The sequence below is a fragment of the Micropterus salmoides genome, unplaced genomic scaffold, assembly GCF_014851395.1.
Source record: "Micropterus salmoides isolate LMB-PRFRI ecotype aquatic unplaced genomic scaffold, ASM1485139v1 Ms_hic_scaffold_16, whole genome shotgun sequence".
Taxonomy (NCBI): domain Eukaryota; kingdom Metazoa; phylum Chordata; class Actinopteri; order Centrarchiformes; family Centrarchidae; genus Micropterus; species Micropterus salmoides.
Genome location: NW_024040707.1, coordinates 31,418,343 through 31,444,384, shown reverse-complemented (window position 1 = coordinate 31,444,384; position 26,042 = coordinate 31,418,343). Strand labels below are relative to the sequence as shown.

The window sequence follows — 26,042 nt, the reverse complement described above, 5'->3', positions numbered from 1 at the left end:
TGCATGTTTGTGCTTTGTGCAAAAGCAGTTAAAGTTAATGTACATTTATATCAAACAGACTTCAGAGGATCATTTTAAACTCTGACCTTATTCAAATGTTGAATTATGCGAAAGAAAAGAGAAACTAACCACTCTGCAGAAACTTCACACAAGCAGTTGGTTTGTCATTTCTAGCAGGGCTGCAATCAATAGTCACTGTCAATTAATCTTTCACTCCATTGATTAGTTGTTTGGTCTATAAAATGGTAAAAAGTGTGGGTCATTGTTCCCTCAATTTCTCCACAACCCCAAGATTTATTCAGTTAACTGTCACAGAGGAGGAAAGAAACCACAAAATAAGAATCAGAGAATTTTGACTTAATTAGTTTAGTCAGTTGGACAGTAATTTAATAGTTGACAAATACAAACAGTCTGACTGTTAATAAAATCCTATCACTTCCTGCCCTCTGTGCCACAGGATCCTCACAACAACAATTTAATCTGCATTTCATGCCTCATGTGCAGATTCCAGTGTAACGTTTACTTCAGCAGGATCACAGTTCCACTTCCTCCTCTGAGCCTCTGCCGCAGGTCATATGACAGCTGGTCACATAGACCAGACCTGACGGACCGAACCAGCTGCTGAACCTTAACCAGTGCAGAACCTGAACCCTCTGCAGGACGTCTCTACTCCTGAGCTGCGGTTGGACCCGAAGGTAAGAACGTTATTTGGGCTTTGTCTTCGTACTGAACGGGACAGCCTGCTGCTCCGGTGTTGTAGCCCTACTGGTTTTCAAACTAACTGGTTGCCATACTCGTGCGCGTGTTGTGTGCAGGAGCTGCGGACTGACTCCATCCCCAGATTCGTCACACATTTTCAAGTCGCATCTTTAATCTACTTAGGCGATCATGATTGTATATGTGAGCACATTATCTAGCCACACACGAAAAGAGAAATAGCTGAAAATAGACTTTTTACAAAATCGCGTCAAGTTGGATTCGAATTCACCTGAGCAATAAGTAACATCTACCGCCTGCTCTTCATGTTACATGCAAGCTGATCGAGCAATCACAGATGACTGTCTTCCAGTCACATATTGATTAAGCACATCATCATCCAGGTAACATTTTGTTTTGGCTGATCTAAAAACAACTGGGGCCTGTACCACGAAGCGAGTTCAACATACCCAGGATATGTTTTCGTTATCTGGCTTAACTAACCCTAACCCCTAAAATCCACTGACTCAGTCTAGGTGCGCCGCCTTTGCCGGAGCTGCTTCTTCTTCTTCTTTAATGGCGGATTGCAAACAACTTTTAAGTGCATACCGCCACCTACTGTACTGGAGTGTGTAACATCATATCACTCAGCTATCAACCTCAATAAGGTGCTCTCATATTCTGTTCACCAACCCAGTGTCTTTAAGAAATTTAAATAATGCCTTCCTGGTGATTCTTATACCCTTTTCTTCTCCTTCTGTTCCCAGTACCCCCATCAGATTCCATTCCCGCCCTGCTTCCTGAACCCTGTCTTGAAATATCTGTCTTTCCAACTCAAACAATATGCAGTGCAAAATGATATGTTCAACATGTTCTTTAACCCCACAGTTTTCACATTTTTCACTATTCCTTTTCCCCAATAAAAACAAGGTGCCATTCAGTCCTGTGTGATCTACTCTTAGTCTTGTCATAATAATTTCCTCCCGCCTGCTCCTTTCGCTATAATTTTTATTACTGACAGACTTTTGTATTTTATAGTAACTCCTTCCTTTCCTGTCTTCCTCCCACCATTTCTGCCATATTTCAGTACCTTTCTTCTTAATGGCTGTTTTTCCTTCTCCTTTTCCTAGAGGTATTTGAACTGTTATTTCCTTTTGTAATGCCTCTTTTGCTAGTTTGTCTGCAATCTCATTTCCATTTACTCCCTCATGAGCTGGCACCCAGCAAAACGGAACATCTATCCCTCCCCGATGTAATCTTAATAAGCTGTGAAACATTTCTATCAGTAGGTCATCTCTGACAGATGTCATTGACTGAATGCTTTTAATAACTGCTAAGGAGTCTGTGCATAATATCACCCTATCAGGTCTGACCTCTTCAACCCACTGTAATGCTATAATGACTGCCACTATTTCTGCTGTATATACAGATAGCCTATCTGATAATCGTTTTGAGATATTTATTTTGAATTCTGGTATATGTATTCCAATTCCCACACATTCCTGTTTGTTTTTAGATCCATCTGTATAGATTTTTAGATAATTATGGAAACTGTTTCTCAGATAGCTGCTAGTCCGTATTCCCACTTCCTCTATTCCCCATCCTCTTTTCTTTTCCAGTATACTAAAATCTGTTTTTACGTCTGGATAGAGCCAAGGTGGAATATTACTGACTGGATTGGGTGTGGTGAAATCTAATCCTTCCATTCCGTATTCCCTGACTCTCTTTTTCCCCTGTCCATCCAAACCCATGCCCCCGAAACTTGAAATATTCCCAACAATCCTTTTTTATCTCCTTTGCAGGGTTTTCTTTCCCACTTCCTTTCAATCTGACCCAATATGCTAGCGCTAGTTTCTCTCTTCTTAACTCCAGTGGTGTCTCTCCAGCTTCTATGAGTATTGTGTTAATGGGAGTTGTCTTAATGGCTCCAATGCATATCCGTAAGGCTCTGTATTGTAATTTATTAATTTTTTCCAATGTTGTTTTTGCTGCTGCATCATATACTATGCAACCATAATCTATTGATGACCTCATGCATGCTCTATATATGTCAATTAGTGACTGTTTATCTGCACCCCAGTCGCATCCCGCCACCGCTCTCAGTAAATTAACTTGTTTGCATTTAGTTTCCAATTGCTTTATGTGTGTTTTCCATGTGTATTTACTATCAAACCACAATCCCAAATACTTCAATTCATTTACTTTTTCCATTGGCTGCTGATATAGAAAAAGCTTTTCTACATGACACTTTCGCTTGTTTGTGAACACCATATAACAGGATTTGCTTGTTGATATTTTAAATCCCCACTTGAATGACCACTTCTCTACTTTCCCTATTGCTTTCCTAATGTTCTCTAACACATATGTCTCATTTCTTCCTCTCATCCATATGGCCCCATCATCTGCATATAACGCTGATTTGATGTGTCCATCTAAATATGAAAATATATCATTAATCATAATGTTGAATAATATAGGGCTAATTGCGCTCCCCTGGGGAATGCCATTATTTACCTTAAACTCTGTAGAAATTTCTGATCCAACCTTTACTCTAATTTTCCTATCTGTTAAAAAGTCTAGTATCCAGTTATAAATCCTTCCTTCAAACCCCATTCTATTTAGTTTAATAAGTAGTCCTTCCCTCCACATAGTATCATATGCCTTCTCAATGTGAAAATACACTATTATCATCAGCTCTTTCATTTTCAGTGCCTTTTCTACCTCATTACTTACTCTAACAAGAGCATCTGTTGTGGAGCGCCCTTCCGAAATCCATTTTGTATATTACTCAGTAGTCCTCTCTGTTCCATTACATGTGATAACCTACGAACTATTATCCTCTCCATCCATTTGCATAAGTGTGATGTAAGAGCTATGGGTCTATAATTACCAGGATTGGTTGGGTCTTTACCAGATTTGCTAAACGGTAGTATCACTGCACTTTTCCAACTTCTCGGTATTATTCCATCCTTCCATATTTTATTGAACAGTCTTAACACTAGCTTATTTGACCCTACTGGCAGCTGTCGGAACATGGCATAACATAACTGGTCTTGTCCTGGGGCTGTATATCCCTTGCCAAGCAGAGCTATATTAAGTACTGTTATTGTAAAATCCACATCTAAAGTTGTTGTACCATCCTCCCTCTTCAGCTTCACGTCCTTATTTTCTCTGAGTGCCAGGTCTTTCTGTTGCTTATGAATATCCATAAGGTGATCACCACTATGCACAGCCGCAAAAGCCCTACCCAACATCTCTGTCTTTTCTTTGTCTGACACCACCGTCTTTCCTCCATCTATCAAAGCTGGGATTTTAATCGCTTTCCTTTTCCCACTCATTCTTTTAAACATAGACCATATATCCCCTAACTCTACAGCTCTACCTATGGTGGAACAGAACTCTCTCCAACTTTTCTTTTTGGTTAACTTAATTGTCCTACGTGCCACTGCCCTTTTCCTTTGAAAATCCAAAACACTCTCTTGTGATAAATTCTTCTTTAATGTTTTAAAGGCTTTGTTTCGTTCTTTTACAGCTCTGCTACACTCCTCATTCCACCAGGGGACCACTTTCTTCGTGCCCTTTGTTGTTCTTTTTGGAATACTTAAATGTGCTGCATTTATAATGTGTTCTGTAATTTGCTTTGTGCATTCCTCTACATCACCTTCAAACGTCACAAGGTTTGCTGACTTCGTACAACATAACCTAAATTTTTCCCAGTCTGCTTTCTCAAAGCACCATCTGTTAATTGTACTTCCTTCTTGGAAACATACATTTGTGTTGATAATAGTGAGAACTGGAAAATGGTCACTTCCTATGGTAGAATCATTCATAACAAACCATTCACATGCTTTTAGCAAATTATCTGATACCAGTGTGATATCCAAACATGATGTTTTACCCCTATTCACATCCATTCGTGTTCCCTGTCCATTATTAATGCAGACCAGTGATCTTTCTTCCATCATTTCTTCAATTATGTCCCCATTATTATCTGTGTGATTGCTGCCGCATAAGCTGTTGTGTGCATTGAAGTCCCCACACCATATTTCTTTCCTGTATACAGTCCCTGCCATTTCATTCAGTTTATTGATATCTAAGTTTTTGCATGGGTTATAGAAATTAATCAATTTAATGTTTCCCTCTTTCCTTGGGCTATAGATTTCAACTATTATACATTCTGAATCTTCTGAGCTTGGGAATTCCCTGTAGGCCAACCCATCCTTGATAAAGGTGATGCACCCTCCACCAGTTTGGTTGTTAGGTCTATCGTACCTTATAGAGCTAAACCCTGGTATCACATAATCTAGTCTGTCTCGTAACCAAGTTTCTTGTACACATATTGCATCTGGAACAACATCTAATTCATGAATGTACTTTTTGAATTCTTGACCATTAGCTATAAGACTTCTTGCATTCCACTGTAGTATGTAAGAACCATTATAAGTGTCCTAACCCTCTGTTTGTGTATTTCCATTTTCAGTTACCGTCAACAATGCATGTATTTGATCTGCTTTGATATCTTTCATATCAAGAAGCTTTCCTGCTGCTTCTACAATAGCCTTAATTCTGTCACTTTTCTTTTTCAACTGGGACGCAACATTGATGGTGTGACATATGAAACCCACAAAGTTCACTTTTTTCACTATCAACGTATCATCGTCAACTTTACATTTATGCTCGCAACCATTCTGTGTGTGAGCTGGAATCTGGTTTTGTGTCTGATTAACTGGTGTTATGTTTCTTTGGACAATTCCACTGGAGTTTTTGTTATTTGATCCTGTTTCTCTTACTTTCTTTAGAGCTTCTACATATGATACTTTGTTCAATATCTTCACCTTTTGGGCTTCTCTGGCTTCTCTTTGCACTTCACATCCACCAAATGCAGCACTATGCTCTCCTCCACAGTTACAACATTTAATCTTTGCATCCTTTTCACATTTCCCATACTCGTGCTGGCCTCCGCATCTAGCACACCTTAGCTTTCCTTTGCACTGCTGAGCTGTGTGCCCCATCCTTTGACATTTATAGCATCTGATAGGGGGAGGGATGTATTCTCTCACGCTGTAATTTATGTATCCCATTTGGACTGACTTAGGGAGGGTTCTCTCAAATTGCACAACCACAAATAGTGTGTCTTTTAATGATCCATCTCGTTTGCTTTTTAGTCTAGAAGCCTCAACTGCTTTGCCTCCCTGAATCTCATTTTTAATATCTTCCATTGACATATTCAAAGGGACTCCTGATATAACTCCTTTAACCTTTGCTGTTGCTCCTGGGATGTGGGCCTTCATCCTTTCCCCTTGAAGTGTGGACATACTAAGAATCTTTTCTTGTTGTTGTTTGCTGCTTGCATGTATCAGTATTCGTTTATTGTTCAGAAATCTTGCAAATTTGATTTTGCCAATCTCCTTCTCAATCGCCTTGGTAAGTTTAATTGGGTGATAGTGTCCACCATCCTGATTGAACTCAATTATAACTTTCCAATCGTTTCCTTGCACTTTCTCCGTATTCTCAGGCTTCTGTTTCTCACTCTTGCTAGCTCTCAATTTCTTGTTATTACTTCCCTCGCCGGTCTCGCTATGTTCTGACCAACTTTTCCCTCTCTCTCTTTGTCTCAAGTCCCTTTTCAATCTTACAGATCTGGACATCATCCACTCCATCTCATCCCCATCTGAACTATTTGACATGATGTTACATTCACAGTACAGTTTATGCAGATCCGCCAACAAAGTTCGATCCTACTATGTTTTCCGGCCACCGTTCGTTCACTCTCTTGACGTAGCTCCAAATCTCCGCGCCTTCCCGCTCGAATACCCTTTGCCGGAGCTAATTGCGGCCATTAGAGTCAATGCTCGTATGGAACGCTAAAAGGCTCACAATACGCCACTTTCCTACCTCGTTTTGTTAAAAAAAAAAAAAGAAACAGCCAAAAAGCAAAACGCCGTAAAAAGCGCCCTGTGGAATTGTGTAAACAACGACGCATTTTTCGTCGGTCTGGAGGCGGCGAAAAAAACGTCGCTCTATGTGCTCATGTAACGCCGCTTTTTACGGGGCTCAGTGTCCCAATGACGCGCATCACAACGTGTTACAAGACCCTTAGTGTTCAATGATAATGAGCTCCACCCTGTCTTTTCCAAAGCCAGTCAGTTTGAACTGTTATCACCCAATCAGTAAATAACAAGAACAGACCACATTAATCCAAACCAGTACATGGATGAGCTTCTCTACCTTAGCTCATATAGCACCTTAGTAGTGTTTCTGTGGGTCGCAGGTTCGCGCCCCGTTTGCATCTTGTTTATTGGGGGAGGTTTTTCTGTTTTCTCTTACAATAATCGGTAAACTGAAGTTTTAAGCACACAAACCTTACTGTGTTTTCCTCTATTTAATTAACCTAATAGAACCAATCCAATATTAATGTACCGACTGTGCTTACTATAAGGTGCAACGTCTGTAGGCTTGAGAAAGGAGGATGGTTGGTGTGTGCAACTGACTGTTCAGCAAATGCACAACAAAAACAAGCTTTGAATCTGCAGGGCCCTGTTTCAGAAAGCGGGTTTAGTGAAAACTAAAAGGGAGACTCTGGGTTTTCGGTTTCAGAGAGCGAGATCAGATTAACTCTAGGTCTGTAACCCCGGCAAGTTACGCTGTGAACCTAACCTGCTTGGGAGGAGGTTTACTTCAACTAACGCTGAATTTCTCTCCGACTCCTCCTGTGGAGCTGGAAGCGGTGTGACAAAAGTGACATTTCCTCATTCATACTGTCGATATCAAAGCACATATTAGAACACAGTTACGTCTTTAGAAATATCGAAATCACAGTTAAATAGGCTATTAGGTTTTTTTTACCCAAACATGATCTTGAACATGACGCTTTTTTAAAAAAGCATCATGTTCAACTCTGACAAAATACGAAATGAGCAAGATTTTATTAATGGAACATAGACATCTAAAACTTCACACTCAGTTTGAACTTAGACACATTTTAAATTGCAAAAAATCATTAATAGGTATAGGCCTACTGAGTCGGACTGTGGCTTTACAATCACAGGTCCATGAAGAGCCTAAAATGTGTCTAATCTGTTCGATTAATATTTTTATCTTCAGTTATTGCCACCGGCATTTAGTCCCGTCAGGTTCCAGCTGAATAAACAGGCCTGTAGCTATTTAAAATGAATAACAGGCTGGAGGAGAATTCGAGCACTTTATTATTCATTAAGGAAATTCCAGTCTGCTAAATGATGAATCAGCAACGCTGTATAAAATGTAGTATTGTTAACCTATCAATCATGCGTTTTATAGCCAATCATGGTCCGCGTTGGCACGCATTCATTTTTCTAGCTCCACCCGATTAAAATGGAGGCTCTTTATTTACCCGTTGCCATGGTGAATCGTAGTATCGGAGTTCTATGATGATAGCTTTTTTCCATCCCCACGCACGTGCTTCCATCAGGCTCAACATACTCAGAGTTGACTGAGCTTATTCTGATCGGCCTTTCTGAAACGGAAAACTTTCAGAAACGGAGTTTGACAGCTCAGAGTTCGTCAACCTAGAGTTCAGGTTTACACTCAGTTTGTTCAACCTGCTTTCTGAAACAGGGCCCAGTTGTTTTAGATCAGTCCAAACAAAGTGTTACCTGGATGATGATGTGCTTAATCAATATGTGACTGGAAGACAGTCATCTGTGATTGCGTGATCAGCTCGCAGGTGGGAGTAGATGTTACTTATTGCTCAGGTGAGTTCGAATCCAGCTTGACGCGATTTTGTAAAAAGTCTATTTTCTTTCATTTCTTTTTTTTTTTGTGTGTGGCTATATAATGTAGTGCTCATTTATACAATCATGATCGCCGCAGTAGATTAAAGATGCGCCAGGAATATGTTTGTGAATGTGTGACGAATCTGGGGATGGAGTCAGTCCGCAGCTGCTGCACACAACATGCCCACACGTCTGGCACCAGTTAGTTTGAATACCAGTAGGGATACAACACCGGTTTGAGTTTCAGCCTTCAGATTTAAAGTCTAATTTAACACTCCATCCAAACACAGAAACACTGTTTCTGTCTGCCGCAAAATAACATTATAACTAAAAGTCCTCCATTTAAAATGTACACAAACTAATTAAACTTAAAGAATGGACAGTCAAAATACAGATGACACAGCCTGCAGGATGTGTGAGCTAATTAATATACTAATATCCTGTCTTAAATTCAGCCACTAGACCAAGCAAAGCTCTTCGGAGTTGAATGTCAAATTTAAGCATTGGTGTGATACTTATTATAATACACTTTATGATATTGCTTTACCCAAATACACAGCTGATATTTATTATTTAATGAGAGTACTTTTGTTGTAAATAATAATTTATAATAACAAATAGTTTCAAATTCTAAATGAATGTTCTGTAAGGTGTTAAATGTTCTTGTTAGCTTCAATCATCAAGCCTTTTATCACAAACTGACGTTCATGTTGTTTTTAAAGGAGCAATGTCTGTGGTGAAGCTGAAGGAGTGTCGCCAGAGGATTCGCACAGAGCTGGACAGCGTTGTGGACTTTTGGCTCAAATACTCTCATGACGCTGAACACGGGTACTGAAGCTACACACAAATGCATCTGAAATGAAAATATTTTCTACTCATGGCTGTTTGTGTCTGTATCCTCGTGCTGAGTCTCTGCTTCCTGTTTCAGAGGCTTCTTCACTTGTCTTGGGAGGGATGGGAAGGTTTACGATGAGCTGAAATACGTCTGGCTGCAGGGTCGACAGGTAAATCCATAAAGAATTAGTGATCCGCTGTATGAGTCAGCGGCTGGTATGTGAATGCTCTGGCTTGTGTCTTTCACAGGTGTGGATGTACTGCCGCCTGTACCGAACCATGGAGCGCTTTCACAAGCCTGAAATCCTCGAAGCAGCAAAAGCTGGTGTGTGTGAATGTAAAATCTGTTGAGTTAGTGCAGGTCCAAGTTTTCCACCAGGGACTACACACACAGCAAGTCCTAATCCCTTCATGATTCCGGACCTTTTATCTAGCATCAACATGATGGACCTGTGAACATACAGTGAAAATAAATATGGGGTATTTCAGTCTGGACCAAAGTGGTAGACCAGCAAACGCTGCTATAACTAGAGCAATGTTGGTCTCCCCAGAGGAGGGACCTGTTGGTTTTAGTAGACCCAGATCAGTTTTAGCCTCAGCTGCTAGCTTCAGCTTCAGCTTCATCTTTTTTTCTCAGAAGATACTTCTCATTTTACAATACATTATTTAATAATTTGACCCTCACACAATAACAGAAACAAACTAACCAATTGAGGCAGCGGTAGACCAGAGAGGTAAAAATACTGTTTTTGTCAATGGAGTCTGGTGGCTTTGACGAGAGCGATATAGTGACTGTTTCTGGTTAAATAAAAGTATCTTGCTCTTTAAAAAAAGCTCTCTCTCTGTAGGGATCCTTTCCATAATGTCATAACAATCTGAGCCTGTCAACAGCAAATACAAGCACTTTAGTGGACGAACTTTGACGGGGTGCAGTTGTCTCCAAGAATTACACTGCAGCCCTGATTCAGTGCTGTTGACTGCAGCGCGCTTGCTCCATACTAGGCCAGTTTAAAAAATTTTCAAATTAGTCACATAGACACAAAAACATGGGAAAATGGGTTCTAGGTGTCACACATCAGGTAAATCTTTGCAACAGATGGTGCAGCGCTTTGTTCCTTTATAGACTTAAGTGATTAGTGGCAGCCATGATAGTGTTTACCTTCTGTACACAGAAAAGTGCACGACTGCAAACACTTTTACAGGACATGTGACAACAATATTGAAAACATTTTCCACTATGTAACATGTATTTCTGGGCCCAGTTTGTCTGAATGACAGCTACTGATACTCACTGCTCATGTTGATGTGTAATCATAAGTTCACGTTGTTCTGTTTGCGTCTTAGGAGGAGCATTCCTCAGGAAGTTTGCTCGTGTGTCCGGCGGTGGCGGCGGCGGCCGGTGGAAGTGTGCCTTCTGCTTAACAAGAGATGGTAAAGCAGTCAAAGTTCAGAGGACTATATTCAGTGAGTGTTTCTACGTCATGGCCATGGATGAACTGAGCAGGGTCACTGGTGACATGGACATGCAGGTACAGTGGATTTATATTTTGTAAGGTAAACAGCTGATTGATGTGACTCATGATACTGAGCTGTTCTGTTGTGCTCTCATGAGGTCAAACTTTTCAGTTCCACTCAACACCATTTTCATATTGTGGGGATGTATTGACTTTGATTTATGAGTAACAAATGACTCTAAGAGGTGGTATTATGCTCATTTTCAGGTTCAAAATCTTAATTAGGGGTTGTACCAGAACAGGTTTACATGGTTTAATTTTCAAAAAACACCATATTTTTCTCATACTGCACATTGCTGCAGCTCCTCTTTTCACCCTATGTGTTGTACGCTCCGCTCTTGAGCTACAGAGTGATGCATCTTACTTGTACAAAATCTTTGTTGGGAGTTGCACACGCGCAGTTCCCAGGTAAGGACTACTAGCCAATCAGAAGCAGAGAAGGGCGGGTCGTAAGAAACAAGGTAGTGTGATCCAAATCAAAGTCGCTTCAGACTGCGACTGGAACCTAGCAGATGGTATAAGTTACTCACAAGTCCACAACCACACAACATCATTGTTCCACATCTTATCATTGGGACTAAACCTTGAACTGTTTGCCGGTGTTCGCCGGTGTTCTGACGATCTGTGCTGCTTTGCCGAAAAATGCTACCATAGCGCAAATCCATAGACTCGACTCTACTCGGCCCTGCTTCGTTTTCCATTGCAGATAGTACCCAGAGATAGCACATAGCTTGTCGTCATAGCGACGCCACACACAACTGCCTCGACGTAATGGTCAATGCAACACACACCAGCGATCCACACAGCTTTCTCTTTTTTAAGTTAAAACGTTTCAACCTTCCTCAGAATGTAAAGACAGATAAGCGGTATGAAATCCTTCCTTCCGTCTGCCGTTGTTGCTGCAGCAGTCTGTGTGACGGCGGGAGCAGAGGGCTCTGTGAGCGGGCGGCTGGCCGGCCTCACACGCTCCTCCCACGGGTTGGTGCAGGCTTCCCCCGCAGCCACTTGCGGAGCTCCTCAGCTCCGTCAATATTCAAGCACATTTTTGTTCCGCTATCACTTCTCGTAAAACTGTCAATATTTTAAATCTACACAGCTGATTTCTCACCTCAAAACTTCTGAGAAGTGGATTTAGTGATGAAATTTCATACGAAAACTGTAAAATATAAAACTTTCCGTTGCTGGCCTCTGTCTGGCGCACGCAACGATGATGCAGTGAAAGTGAATATTCTCTCTTACCAATCAGCAATTGGTCGTGTTTTCATGTTACATTTTAGTAACCCTCATCTGGCTTGGAACCTGAATGGAGGTGAGGTGATACGAAAAAAAAGTACCTGGAAGCAGGTACAGGTACAACATTTCTACAATGGAAACCTAATCAAAGACGAGTCGCCAAAGGGCCTCCGGTGAGACTAGCTTGGTTTGAGGGTGTGCCTGACCCCTGCAGGCTGCTTGGCAAGCTTTATGACGCGTTTTCATTGTGACATCACAAGAAAAGGAAGTGAAGGGCTGGACTACAAATGAGCTGTTTTCAAGCAGTTCAGAGCAGAGCTTTGTGTTGGGAGATGGGAACTCCCTTTGGGCTGGACTTTGGGCTTTTTCACTTTGCAAACCTGTTACATGCACAAAAAAGATATATAACTCAATAAAGGAGAGGGGAAAAAGCCAAAAAGCATAATACCACCTCTTTAATGAAGTGTACATAAACTGCAGTATTGTAGAGCTGCAGTATTTAGCTTCATTAACAGACCTTCACAGTAGAGGAAATTAATAAGAGACGACTGATCCTGTCTAAGGCAGATTCAAACTGGGAACATTGTGTTGTGACACAGATGTTATGGATTTGTGCTGCTTTTATGCTGAGAGAGCAGAAACAGGTGACCCTGGAGCGTCAGTGCGCATGTGTAGGCGTAGCGTGTATGTCTGTAGTGGCAGTGGAGGAACACTTGCTGAAGAGGGGGGCCCGTACAAGATGGTGGCGTGACGAGTCGAATGTTGTCAAGCTCTCAACACTAAACTGTTATTTGTAGCATTTTTAGAATAACGTGAGTTGACCAAGTTTAGTTGGTGCGGTCCGTTGAAGAAATCCATTAAACAACGTTAGATGTGGTTGTGAGACGGAGCCTTAAAAGAATGCCTGTCTGTTCAGAAAAGACAGATGGAACCCAGTAAGGAGGTAAACAACGTTAGCCTCTCTGCTAGTGAACACAATACGGCAGTAGGATGGAATGTAATGTTCAAGTGGATAATGAAGACAAGTTTTCCCCACTGCCTGTGACACCAAGTAAACCTCCTGATGCTAAAAAGCCTACAATTTTTCATTTCCAGTCGGACAGTACTTTAAAATCTAAGAATGCTGTTGTCACCCTGGCTAACCTTATCAACTCCAGAAGTGATGCCATTGAGAAAATGGTGGAAGCTGTCCGTGCAGAAATAAAACACATGAATGAGAAGATAGCGTGCGTTGAAAAACATGTGGAGAAAAGTGTTAGAGACTGCCATGAAAAGTATGGACCGATGTTGCTCATCGAGTCGGGAAACCGCGCCAAAATGATCCTCGATCCGGCGGCCTAATCCTCAGGTTTATCTCACGGCTTCACAGGGATGCAGTTTGGAAGGCTGCCAAGAACAGCAACTTTCTTCAAAGAAAAGGTTTATATTAGTAGAATGGTCGGACAAATTCCCAGATGCCACCTTATTGTTAGGAGGTGACTTTAACTTGATGGTCATAACAAACATGTTAAACCTATGTCTGAATGACAACTACTGATACTAACTGCTCATGTTGATGTGTAATCATAAGGTAATAATAGCCAATGTCTATGGATGGTAATTTGGATAAATGGCCACCTGGTCAACCAAACGTAACTAATACCAACTTAAAAGCCTTTGCAGACAAATACAGGCTTGTAGATATTTGGAGAAAAAAATATCCCAACAGGTCTTATACTTGGAGTAATAAAACAGGCTCTAGTCAATCAAGAATAGATCTCTGGTTAGTGTCCGAGAACTTTAATAAAGATCTTATTGATGTGGAAATATGGCCCACTCCTCCGTAAGGCTATACACATTAAGTTAAAATTTTCCACCGTTAAAAGTGTCGCTGCTCAGTCAGTGTATTGGAAACAAAATAGCTCTTTACTATTAAATGACGAAGTTAAAAAAGAGGTTACATCTCTGATTTCTTTTTTTTGGTCCAAAGCTAAGGAAGAAAAAACATTTGGAAATAATTGGGAACTTTTAAAATTCAAGGTTGGTAAATTTTAAAGAAAATATGGTAGTATAAAAGCCAAATCCAGAAGTGTTGAAAAGGAAGAGGTAATAACAAAGATCACCATTTTATCTCAGAAGAACCCAGATATACTTTTAGAGGAGGAAAAAGCAGAATTGGCTACCCTGCAAGTTAAAGATTTATACACTCAAAAAGCAAAATGGCTTGAAGAAGGACAAAACTCACATTATTTTTTTTATTTTGAAAAACATAATAATAACAATATTGATAAACTAAATATTAATGGGGTTGTTACGGAGGACTTACAGAAGTTTTTGTCGAATGCATGGAAAGAGAATCTTTTCCAACAACCGTGACTCAAGGTCTGACCACATTAATTCCCAAACCAAACAAAGACAAATTACTTATTGACAATTGGCGTCCAATATGTTTGCTTAATAATGATTATAAGATATTTGCTCTACTATTGGCTAAAAGAAAAAATGGTACTGAACTCTGTTATTGAAGAAACACAGTAAGGTTTCATGACCAAAAGACATATTACAAATAATATTAGACTTGTCCTAGACGTCCTAGATTACTATGATTAATGGGTTTGATAATTTTTTTAAGTTATGGGTGGTACATCCCCAAGATTTAATCTATCTAGAGGCATTAGACAGGGTTGCCCCACTTTTCCCCATACCTCTTCCTTTTAGTGGCTCAACTGTTGGCAAACCATATTAAATCCAGTGCTGTGAAAGGTATCTCTCTTATAGGGAGAGAATTAATTATAACTCAGCTGGCAGATGACACCACATTATTCCTGAAAAATTAAAACCAAATTTCTATTGTAATTGATGTAATCAACATTTTTTCTAAGGCTTCTGGTTTGTATTTGAATGTACATAAGTGTGAACTTATGGCTATAAAAGAGTGCCCTAAACCAGCTTCCAATAAAAAGTGATACTTTATTTAGGTATATTTATTACTAAGGACCAACAGAGGAGAATGACCTTAAATTTTACTCCTGTCGTACAAAAAACACAAAAGAAATTTAACCAATGGCTTTTAAGAGATCTCTCGTTAAGAGGTAGAGTATAAGTTACTAAAGCAGAGGGACTCTCGCGATTATCATATGCTGCTTTAGCTCTGGATCTTAGCGACAAACTAATAAAAGACATTGACAAAATGCTATTCAGTTTTATATGGAAGAATAAAACACATTACTTGAAGAAAACAGTTCTCATGAACTCCTATGAAAACGGTGGGCTTAACTTTCTGGATTTTTATACCTTTAAATAATACCTTTCAAAATAAATTGGCTAAAACAATTATATAGAAACCCTACCTCCATTTGGAATGTTTTACCTCTTCATGTATTATGCTGGGTGGCATGAGGTTGTTTCTAGTTTGTAACTACGATATTGATAAGGTACAGTGGGTACGGAAAGTATTCAGACCCCTTTAAATTTTTCACTCTTTGTTTCATTGCAGCCATTTTCCAAAAATCAAAAAAGTTCATTTTATTTCTCAGTAATGTACACTCAGCACCCCATCTTGACAGAAAAAAACAGAAATGTAGGCATTTTTGCAAATTTATTAAAAAAGAAGAACTGAAATATCACATGGTCATAAGTATTCAGACCCTTTGCCGTGACACTCATATTTAACTCAGGTGCTGTCTATTTCTTCTGATCATCCTTGAGATGGTTCTACACCTTCATTTGAGTCCAGCTGTGTTTGATTATACTGATTGGACTTGATTAGGAAAGCCACACACCTGTCTATATAAAACCTTACAGCTCACAGTGCATGTCAGAGCAAATGAGAATCATGAGGTCAAAGGAACTGCCTGAAGAGCTCAGAGACAGAATTGTGGCAAGGCACAGATCTGGCCAAGGTTACAAAAAAATTTCTGCTGCACTTAAGGTTCCTAAGAGCACAGTGGCCTCCATAATCCTCAAATGGAAGACGTTTGGGACGACCAGAACCCTTCCTAGAGCTGGCCGTCCGGCCAAACTGAGCTATCGGGGGAGAAGAGCCTTGGTGAGAGAGGTAAAGAAGAACCCAAAGGTCACTGTGGCTGAGCTCCAGAGATGCAGTCGGGAGATGGGAGAAAGTTGTAGTAAGTCAACCATCACTGCAGCAATCCACCAGTCGGGGCTTTATGGCAGAGTGGCCCGACGGAAGCCTCTCCTCAGTGCAAGACACATGAAAGCCCGCATGGAGTTTGCTAAAAAACACCTGAAGGACTCCAAGATGGTGATAAATAAGATCCTCTGGTCTGATGAGACCAAGACAGAACTTTTTGGCCTTAATTCTAAGCGGTATGTGTGGAGAAAACCAGGCACTGCTCATCACCTGTCCAATACAGTCTCAACAGTGAAGCATGGTGGTGGCAGCATCATGCTGTGGGGGTGTTTTTCAGCTGCAGGGACAGGACGACCGGTTGCAATCGAGGGAAAGATGAATGCGGCCAAGTACAGGGATATCCTGGCCGAAAACCTTTTCCAGAGCGCTCTGGACCTCAGACTGGGCCGAAGGTTTACCTTCCAACAAGACAATGACCCTAAGCGCACCGCTAAAATAACGAAGGAGTGGCTTCACAACAACTCCGTGGCTGTTCTTGAATGGCCCAGCCGGAGCCCTGACTTAAACCCAATTGAGCATCTCTGGAGAGACCTGAAAATGGCTGTCCACCAACGTTTACCATCCAACCTGACAGAACTGGAGAGGATCTGCAAGGAGGAATGGCAGAGGATACCCAAATCCAGATGTGAAAAACTTGTTGCATCTTTCCCAAAACGACTCATGGCTGTATTAGATCAAAAGGGTGCTTCTACTAAATACTGAGCAAAGGGTCTGAATACTTATGACCATGTGATATTTCAGTTTTTCTTTTTTAATAAATTTGCTAAAATGTCTACATTTCTGTTTTTTTCTGTCAAGATTGGGTGCTGAGTGTACATTACTGAGAAATAAAATGAATTTTTTGATTTTTGGAAAATGGCTGCAATGAAACAAAGAGTGAAAAATTTAAAGGGGTCTGAATACTTTCCGTACCCACTGTACCTGTTAAAATGACTGCCTTTCATCACCAGGCTTTCTTGTCATGGTCTCTCATCTACAAGCACAACTTCTCACCTCGCAAATATCTTATATGGAATAACAAAGACATTTTCTATAAACACAAATCTCTTCATGGAATATTGGTTTAACAACAACATTGTGTTGGTAGATCAGTTATTTAACCAGAATGGTCTTCTGTTTACTTATGAAGAATTTCTTTCAGAATATAATATACCGGTTACACCTGGGGACTATGCAAAAGTATTTGGTACAGTACCCTCTGGAGTCTGTATGTCATTCAAATCTCAAACAAGGGTTACTGAACAACAATTATCTAAAATAACAAGGGCTTGTTATTTTAGATTTAGGAAAGATATTGAAGTAAAGGAGAGAGGGAGAGAGAGAGAGAGAGAGATCGATCTCTACAAAAAGTAAAATTTACAGTGTAAGTTGAATGAATAGAGTCTGCAGCTTCTCAAGATTCAAGCGGAGTTACCCTGTGGATCATGACATTTTGGCGATATGGGGGTGCTCAACTTCTGATTTTACATAGAACTACCAGTTTTCTCCAATAAGTATAATCGTCGTGCACAAAAACGCACGATTCAACTATCAGTCGACTATAGGCAGGAGTTGATGATTCTGATTCGATTATGTAAATTGTGTGTGTGTGTGTGTGTGTGAGCGAGCAAATTCGTAATACTTTGTGGACAACATGTGTTGCAAGCTGGAGGCTGAACAGATGATGGAGCAGTTGATCTACTGGGTCAGGGAGGACCCGTCTGGCCTGGGCCGGCCCCAGCTTCCTGGAGACATTCCCAGCAACAGCATGGCAGTTCCCATGATGCTGCTGTGTCTGGTGCAGCAGCTAACTGAAGGCCGGGGGCAGGAGGTGGTTCAGAAGTACGGAGATCTGGGCAGCTGGTGTGTCCAGCAGATTCTACAACACATACAGGTGTGGACACGCAGAACTTGACTGATGCTAATGTGACTCTTGTTGCGTCTCAGCTGTACTCAGCTTGGATTCACAGCGGGGAGGAAAGTACACCTGCACATGCTAGACTTACTGCAGCTGGCGAGCTAACTGCCAAGTGGGAACATGCTATCACAATAACTTACTAACACATTTTAACATCAAAGTTCACCAGATTTGACCTTGAAGCAAAATATTTGAGCAGATTTACAATATAGAACCCTCAGTCTGTGCTTTGTTCTCCATGTAAGTTGCAGACCACAACAACTGTGATTGGTGGGCTTGTTAGCGTCACATATCCGGCTCGTCTTTCATTGTGCATTCCACACCTTCACTCGTTTTATTATCATTTCACAAAAAGTAACTGCTGTTCAACATTGATCAGCTCCAACTCCTAACATGATCTGCTCTCTTTAATTCACCATTGTTTCTATTAGCCTACACCAACAAAGACGAAGAAACTCAACACAGTGGAACGTAGAAGCCCCACTGCCAAATAGCGTTTTGGTGGCGTAACTGCAGAGCGACGCAGACACCAACGCATGAGTGTAAATGCTCATGACTGCATGTATCCTACTCCATCAGCTACAGTGTAGACTCGACGCAGAAGTATAAACTGGCCCTTAATGAAACACACCACACAGTGTAGTGGTTGTTGTAGGGCTGTTTTTTAATAATGTTGTTTTCCTTCCTCTGGAACAAGAAGCCAGAAGTAACAGCTTCACTCTGACTCTGTATTAAAAGATTGTCCAATTAGTGCATTAATAACATAAAACTGAAAATAAACATTCTGTAACTTGTTACAGAGAGGCGGCACAGCTGTTTTAGAGAACGTGTCGCTGGAAGGAGCAGAGCTGCCGGGCTGCCAGGGCCGGCTGCAGAACCCAGGTAAACAGATACTAGGAAGCTCAAGGAAGCTTGGGTCGAGATATTTCCTGTTGATTGTTGCCGACCTCAACATTTTCCATGTTTCTTTTGGACTTCCCCACATGCTAACCCGTGCTGACTCAGGCCACGCTCTGGAAGCCGGCTGGTTCCTGCTTCAGTTCAGTGCAGCGCTGGGGGACGAGGAACTCCAGAGGACCGCCATTAACAAGTTTGTGGAGCTCCCTTATCAGTACGGCTGGGATAAAGAGCATGGTGGCCTCTTTTACTTCCTGGATGTGGAAGGTCACTGCCCTACACAGGTGAATCAGTAATATACACATATGATGGTGTTTTCCTTTAGGCAGCAGATCCTCTGCCTGTAATTGTAGATGGTGTTTACTTCTGGTTCATCAATGCATCTATCTGATTCTGCTTGTGACCCTGGTGAGCAGCTGGAGTGGAGTATGAAGCTGTGGTGGCCTCACTGTGAGGCGCTCATCGCCTTCCTGATGGCCTACAGTCAAACCCAGAGGCCAGAGCTGCTCCAGAGATTCTCTCAGGTTTACGAATACACCTTCAGCCACGTGAGTTCACATGGAGAATGAGACAAGAAGACAGTGAACACTCTCATATCTGTGTGTTGACTACAGAGCTGGAAGACGTAGTTAGCCTATCTTAGCATAATGACTATAAGCAAAGGTTTGAAGCAAAATACACCTACCAGCACCTCTAAAGCTCACTGATTAATGTGGAAGTGTCTTTGGGCAACATACTGAACTCCATATTGTCATCATCAGTGTGAGTGTGTTTGAATGTTAGTCTCCTTCTGATGAGCAGTTGGCTCTTTGGTTGGCAGCCTCTGCCATCAGTGTGTGAATGTGTGTAAAGCACTTTGAGTGGTCAGTAGACTAGAAAGGTGCTAAACAAGTAGAGTCAATTTACTATCCGGTGCGGTGACTGTGTGCAGCCTCACCGAGTCGTCACAGTTCACTCTTTTCCACTAAGGGAATTTAATGACCCCTAACTTGGAGCTTTCCATAACCTATTTAATTAGCCAATAATTCTGTTAGTTTAGTGCTGCATCACTCATTTTGTGTATAGTCAGTGAAAACCAGCAAAACCACCTTGTGTACATGCCATTAGAAGTGAAACAAACAGTCATTATGCTTAGCTAGGCTAACCAAGTTCTGTATCTAACAACCAGCCATGAGACTGAGATCTATCTGCTCATCTCACTCTCTGAAAAATCATGTTGAACATGTTTACAGACCTGTCCTCTCTTTAGCACCGTTAGCATTCAAGCATAAATACTTCACATTCAAAGATATACGTCATGTGGAGGTCTGCAGGAAGGTGGAACCAGGGCTGGCCCTGACAGTGTTGGAGCCCTAGGCAAGATTTGAAATTGGCACCCCCCCACCCCATGCCTAATCCTAAAAACACCACATCAGGGGTTGGGCCCATCACTCCTCAATCCTCAAGAATTGTTTATAAAGTTCAGCAGCCAAACTCACATAGCATTATAGATGAACAGCCAAGTCAATAATCATGGTCAACAATGAAGTGTGATCAGCCCCCACATAGCCCTCTTAACCTCCACATCGTAGCCTCAAATAGGAGACTAAACCTATCCTGGTATCTGGGAATGTGTCCCCCCATAAACTGTGTGTCAACCCAGATACTGTTTTCTTTCATTGTAGTAAATTTATGGGGTCATTTTCCTGAAATGCAAGAGCATTGGTTTAGTTTAAACGAAAGGAGGGGACAAATGAGGAGGAGGGTCTTCCCCCATAAAATTTTAAGCATTGAAGACTTCATTTCCTGCATTCTCTTGAAAATTTCTGCAACAATTTATGGTGGAAATGTCTTTATCTATATAAAGGGAAACACAATATTCAGGCGACAGGTGACAATTCAAAATATTAAAAGTTAAAAGAATATAATGCAGTAAGGCTCTTAGGCATTCTGTAGCTATTGGTTTTAAATGTTTTCTCCTGTAGATCAGCTTTTCTAATTTAATTAAATCCCTACTGAGTCAGTAAACATTCCTAGCCTTCCCTCCTCTTTTGAGTCTCTGTTTGGGGACGTAACCTCTTTAAATAGGTGGCACCTTTTCACCTCAGTGATCACTGAATTAATTTTAATTCAGTAATAAACTCCTGGACTTTAATAGCTCCTGTGTCTCAGCAGGTTTTCCCCTCATGTTGAAAATGTTCTGCACATTCAGAATCTCTCCCACAAATCTGTGTTCTCTGACATGTCCAGAAAAAAGTCAGAATATTACGAGACTGACGTCATCATTTAATGAGAATTCTAGCTGCCCTTTAGTCTGCTGTGCATTACATTATTGCTCCGCTGGTAGTAGGCTATTGGGACTGCAAGTTGCATGTGAAACCGAAACCAACCGAAAACACTTGTGATCAGGCAGAAATCTCACCACAATCCACACACACACGTTAACTCCGATAAATTGCAGCTCACAATCCCAAACAAAGCAAGGTTGTACCTCAGTTTTAGATGTTTATATTTGCAACCAGTTACATTGCCACTCGTCACAACTGTCTGGATTCACAGCACGAGGTGCACTCGATTGTTATAACTGCCTGTGTCGCATCTGCTGGGCTGAGCTGATTCACAGAGATTCAAAAACCTTCTCTTGTGGTACCCCCTGACATTTTGCGCCCTAGGCAATCGCCTATGCCACGGGTGGGCCCTGAGTGGAACCTTTGAAACTTGGTAGATGTTGATTTTGTGAAAATACTTACTGAATATACTGCATGATTCTGTACAGTTTCCGGACGCTAAGAGCGGCGAGTGGTTTGGCTATCTGACCCAGGAAGGGAGAGTAGTGCTGGACTTTAAAGGAGGCCCCTTTAAAGGTAAGAATGCATGTTTTAAAAGTAGTATAAGTACTGCACATGTTTTAAAAGAAGTACTGCATTTCGCACATTCCTCTTCATTGTAAAAATCAGTTGCCTGTATTACCCACAATGCAACTTGACTTAGACAGTTTGGTCAGAGATTGGTGTGTGTTATGTGAGTAGCGGGCAATGTAGCCTGCAGCAGCAGCAGCAGAGGTCTGTGAAATATCTTTCTGACTCCAAACCAACAGATTTCAGTTTCAGACTCGTAGTCTTCAGCCGACGCAGACTCAGGTGACATCACTCGAGGACATTTGTCACACAGCTCCCTCTGAGAAACTAAAGGCTTTATACTACTTTAAAATATGTGCAGTAGAACTCCCCAACACATGAAACACTCTGAGGTGAAATACTTTGGAGTTATAATTTCAGTGCTGACTATGCTTCAGTGGTATGTACAGTTTAACAAAACAGAGTACCTGGTGCCCTGGGTTCTGCTGAGAGTCTGGGACCTCTGGGCAGTTTCCTGCTTTGTCTGGTGGGTAAGATGATCGTGTTTCTCGTCTCTTCCTCAGGGTTCTTCCACGTGCCTCGCTGCCTGTACATGTGCGAGCGTATTCTGGACGATCTGCTGTTAAACCAGGATTGAGCGATCTGACGGTGGCGTTATAATGATGATGGGACTGAATCTGATGTTTGGGTCTGTTCACTAATCAAACCACAATAATCATGTCAAAAAGCAAAACTGCACTAATTTTCAAACCTCATCACAAATATCCAGTGACTGAGCGGCTCATTAAATTAGTTACTACTGCATACTGACATATATCAGCATTCACTGTGTACTATATACATGATGTTACTATGTTAACTGTTAAGCACCAAAATACCAAAGCAATTGCTTTTATGTGTGATTCTGAATAAACCGTAGGCTTCTTTATATATCTTCTGTGGAAGTTTGTATTGACATTAATGTAAGATCTAACTACATCATGATTTTCTTACTTTTTCTTTCTCCTTTTAATTTGCTGAGAAAATATCCAGCCGTTCCTGTTGTTAAGATTCTCTGCCATAATTAGGGGAGAGCGGGGTGAGTTGAGACAATTTTTACTTGAGGTGTCTTTAAAGCGAGGACATGACAGTACTTTCTCCGACTAAAATATGAACATATATTTTAGGATGTGGTGCATCCCTGGAAATAATCAATTTGGATCTAAAATAAACTGTTTTCCAAATATGGCTTTCCAAAAAAAAAGTGGACTCTTGGCTCAACTTGCCCCATATGAGTGGTAAGTTGAGCCAAGAGAGAGGATAAGTTGAGACACATGTCATTTTATCATGCAAACTCAAACGCCAGGTCCCAACATTCAATTGCACTAAGATAGTGAAACATTGCAGCTATGTCTCCTAGTTGTTTCATATTAATGTACTGCTTTAAAGCCATCCTGTTGATCGTCATGTCCTGTGCCACCTGATAAATGGACCCATTTTTGTACCTCTCCCATTACTCTGTCCAAACCCACAATAGGAGTTGAAGCCTGTCTGTCTTCCATTTATAGAAGCATGACATGATGGTTTCTGGTCTAAAATGCATAATGTCACATCATTTCAATGATGCATAAGGCGGCAATGTAAAATTACAGTCAAATATCTGTCTCAACTTCCCCCAGGTCTTTTGGCTCAAAAGACCCCATCCCCGCCATTTTAACAAAATTGTGTCATCCAGCTGTTTAAGGGTAAAGTCATGCTAACAGTATAGCCTCATATTGTAACTACCTAAAGTACTAATGTGTAAGATTTTCTCAAACCTGTCTGTAATTGTTCAGATACAAGAATCAGGACTCCTTGAACAAAAAAAAAAATCACTTTGAATGGCAAATAGCAGGGTTTTTTTTTTTATCTTAAATGTGCTTATAACTTATTCCATGGGCCTCTCTCCATCACAGGGTGAGGAAAATGGATGACTCTTAAAAAATGTGTGGTCATGTGACCAATTTTGTCTATAATGGAGAAACAAGAGGTGGCTCAACTTCCCCACAGGCTCAAATCACCACGCTCTCCCCTAATGTTATAAGCTGCTCAGTAACTGAAATGTCCAAATTACCAGTGATATGACTTTTACACTCAGGCTGACATCTGTAAACAATTTAGATTTCCCACTTTGCACCTGACTACACGTATGTGGATGCTGAAAGGAAACCCATGAACATGCTGGGAGACCTTTGCATGCTGACCCAGGACCAGTAAACCTCTTCCCCTCCCTCATCATACACACTAAAACATTAACACCAAACAACTAATGTCAAAATGTGCCTTCTACACTGAACATTAGAGACAGCACTGTGTCTTTACATCCTGTTCATTCCATTTTATACAGCTAATGGAGTAACTAGGTAGTTTTCTTTTCAAGCATACCGATTATTATCATATATTAAAGTTGAATCAACTATTTTAGTGCTGGGGACGTGCATACGGCTGTTTTGTATTGAGATATTACAGTTAATGATTAAATGTGGACTGTGATGTATTCAGATTATTTCATTGAATTGCATTTGTAATTAGACAGTTAACGTTGCTTTAGATGTGACAGGTTCACTGTACGTAAAGCACCTTGTAGACAGTGATTTACAAATAAAGTTATGATTGAAGGACGTGTTGTGAAGCTGGGCCACAAAGCAGCGTTTGACTGTAGAACTGAGTTATAAGGTGCTTTACATGGTTAAACATAAATTAAAAACACTTTAAAACAGAGGCAAATAAAATCAAGCAGTTTAAAAGGACAAAGTTAAAAAGAAATGAGATTCCACAACAGTGATGCAGTTAAAATGGACATATACAATATAGAAATGCAATGATGCACTAAAATGAATAAAAGGCTGTTTTGTAAAGGTGATTAAAAAGATGTCTCTGAACCTGATGATGGGACCGCATTGCTCTTTGCAACATGTCGCGTTACAAAGAGACCGACTGTCTGATCTGAACATATTCCAGACTTTGTTAAAAAATGACCTGTGAATGAGAGCTTATTTTCAAATAATCAGTTTACTTCACACACTTACAAACATGGAGCCTTGAGTACTTTTATTTTGTTTTGTCTACAGTTTGTGTCTTTTCTAAAATGTGAGGATGACTTGTCTATTGCAAAACCTACCTACGGGTACAAATAAACCCGCCTCAAACTCTGAGTCCATGAGCGTAGAGACTGGAATTCAGCCTCAGTTCACCAGCTCATACATAACTGTGTCTGTGTACGGTGGCTTTTTTCACTGAAATCTGCTGCCAGCTGTTGCTGATGAATGAGTGATGAGTCTGACCCAGAACAGAAAAGTCCGGGGATATAAAACCAAAACGAGCTGAAAGATGCTAAAACTCTCTCCTGAGAGCCATTGTACATGATTGCAGGAAGCAGCTTTAAAATAAATGCACATATCAATGGATACATATTTGTAATACAAAAGCCTTGGAAGACTTATTTGACTCTCTATTAAATTAATATAAACAGTGGTACAAAATAGGTTATGTTAAATTAAACCAAAAATGCGATCATACAGTTTGTGTGCATCACACTTAGGGATTGAATAATAGTAGTGTTGCCAACTTTGTCACTATGAAATAAGGGACAAAAGGTGGCCTGCTGCAGCAGCGCGGGTATGGTTTTGTGTGAATAGCTAATCTCTTAATTAAATATTTGGTAGGTTTAATAATAGTTTACAGCAGGTACCTTTAACATGGTCCTTTAATTGAACCACTACCTGTTACCTCTTGCACTGTAGGTTACTGTAGGTTGGGCCGGATTCTATCTTCCCATCCACCTTGAAGCACTGTGCTGATCAGCTGTCTCCGGTGTTTAGACATTTTTAACACCTCACTAGAGTCATGCCATGTGCCAGCCTGCTTCAAAGCCTCCACCATCATCCCTGTCCCCAAGAAACCAAGGACCACTGGACTAAATGACTACAGACCCGTCGCCCTGACCTCTGTGGTAATGAAGTCTTTTGAGCGCCTTGTGTTGTCCCACCTTAAACCCATCACAAACCCTCTCCTGGACCCCCTGCAGTTCGCCTACAGAGCAAACAGGTCTGCAGATGCAGTTAACATGGCCCTTCACTTCATCCTCCGGCACCTGGACTCCCCAGGAACCTACACCAGGATCCTGTTTGTGGATTTCAGCTCTGCTTTCAATACCATCATCCCAGCCCTGCTGCAGGACAAGCTCTCCCAGCTGAATGTGCCTGACTCCACTTGCAGGTGGATCATTGA

General features: G+C 41.0%; 1 protein-coding gene across 2 annotated transcripts; it reads left to right on the top strand.

Annotated features, from left to right (window-relative positions):
* Positions 1 to 540: 540 nt before the first annotated feature.
* Positions 541 to 24,699, top strand: LOC119905973 (renin binding protein). Of its 2 annotated transcripts, XM_038723420.1 has the most exons (12): positions 556 to 695; positions 4,855 to 4,926; positions 9,173 to 9,278; positions 9,379 to 9,454; positions 9,534 to 9,609; positions 10,629 to 10,813; positions 17,809 to 18,036; positions 18,861 to 18,942; positions 19,066 to 19,241; positions 19,374 to 19,505; positions 21,713 to 21,800; positions 22,358 to 24,699. In XM_038723420.1, exons 3-12 carry the CDS (start codon positions 9,178 to 9,180, stop codon positions 22,429 to 22,431), a joined length of 1,218 nt encoding a protein of 405 aa, XP_038579348.1. In that variant the 5' UTR covers positions 556 to 695; positions 4,855 to 4,926; positions 9,173 to 9,177; the 3' UTR covers positions 22,432 to 24,699. The 2 variants fall into 2 exon arrangements, with proteins under 2 accessions (XP_038579347.1, XP_038579348.1); XM_038723419.1 differs by lacking the exon at positions 4,855 to 4,926 and having other exon boundaries at positions 541 to 695.
* The last annotated feature ends 1,343 nt before the right edge of the window (positions 24,700 to 26,042 follow it).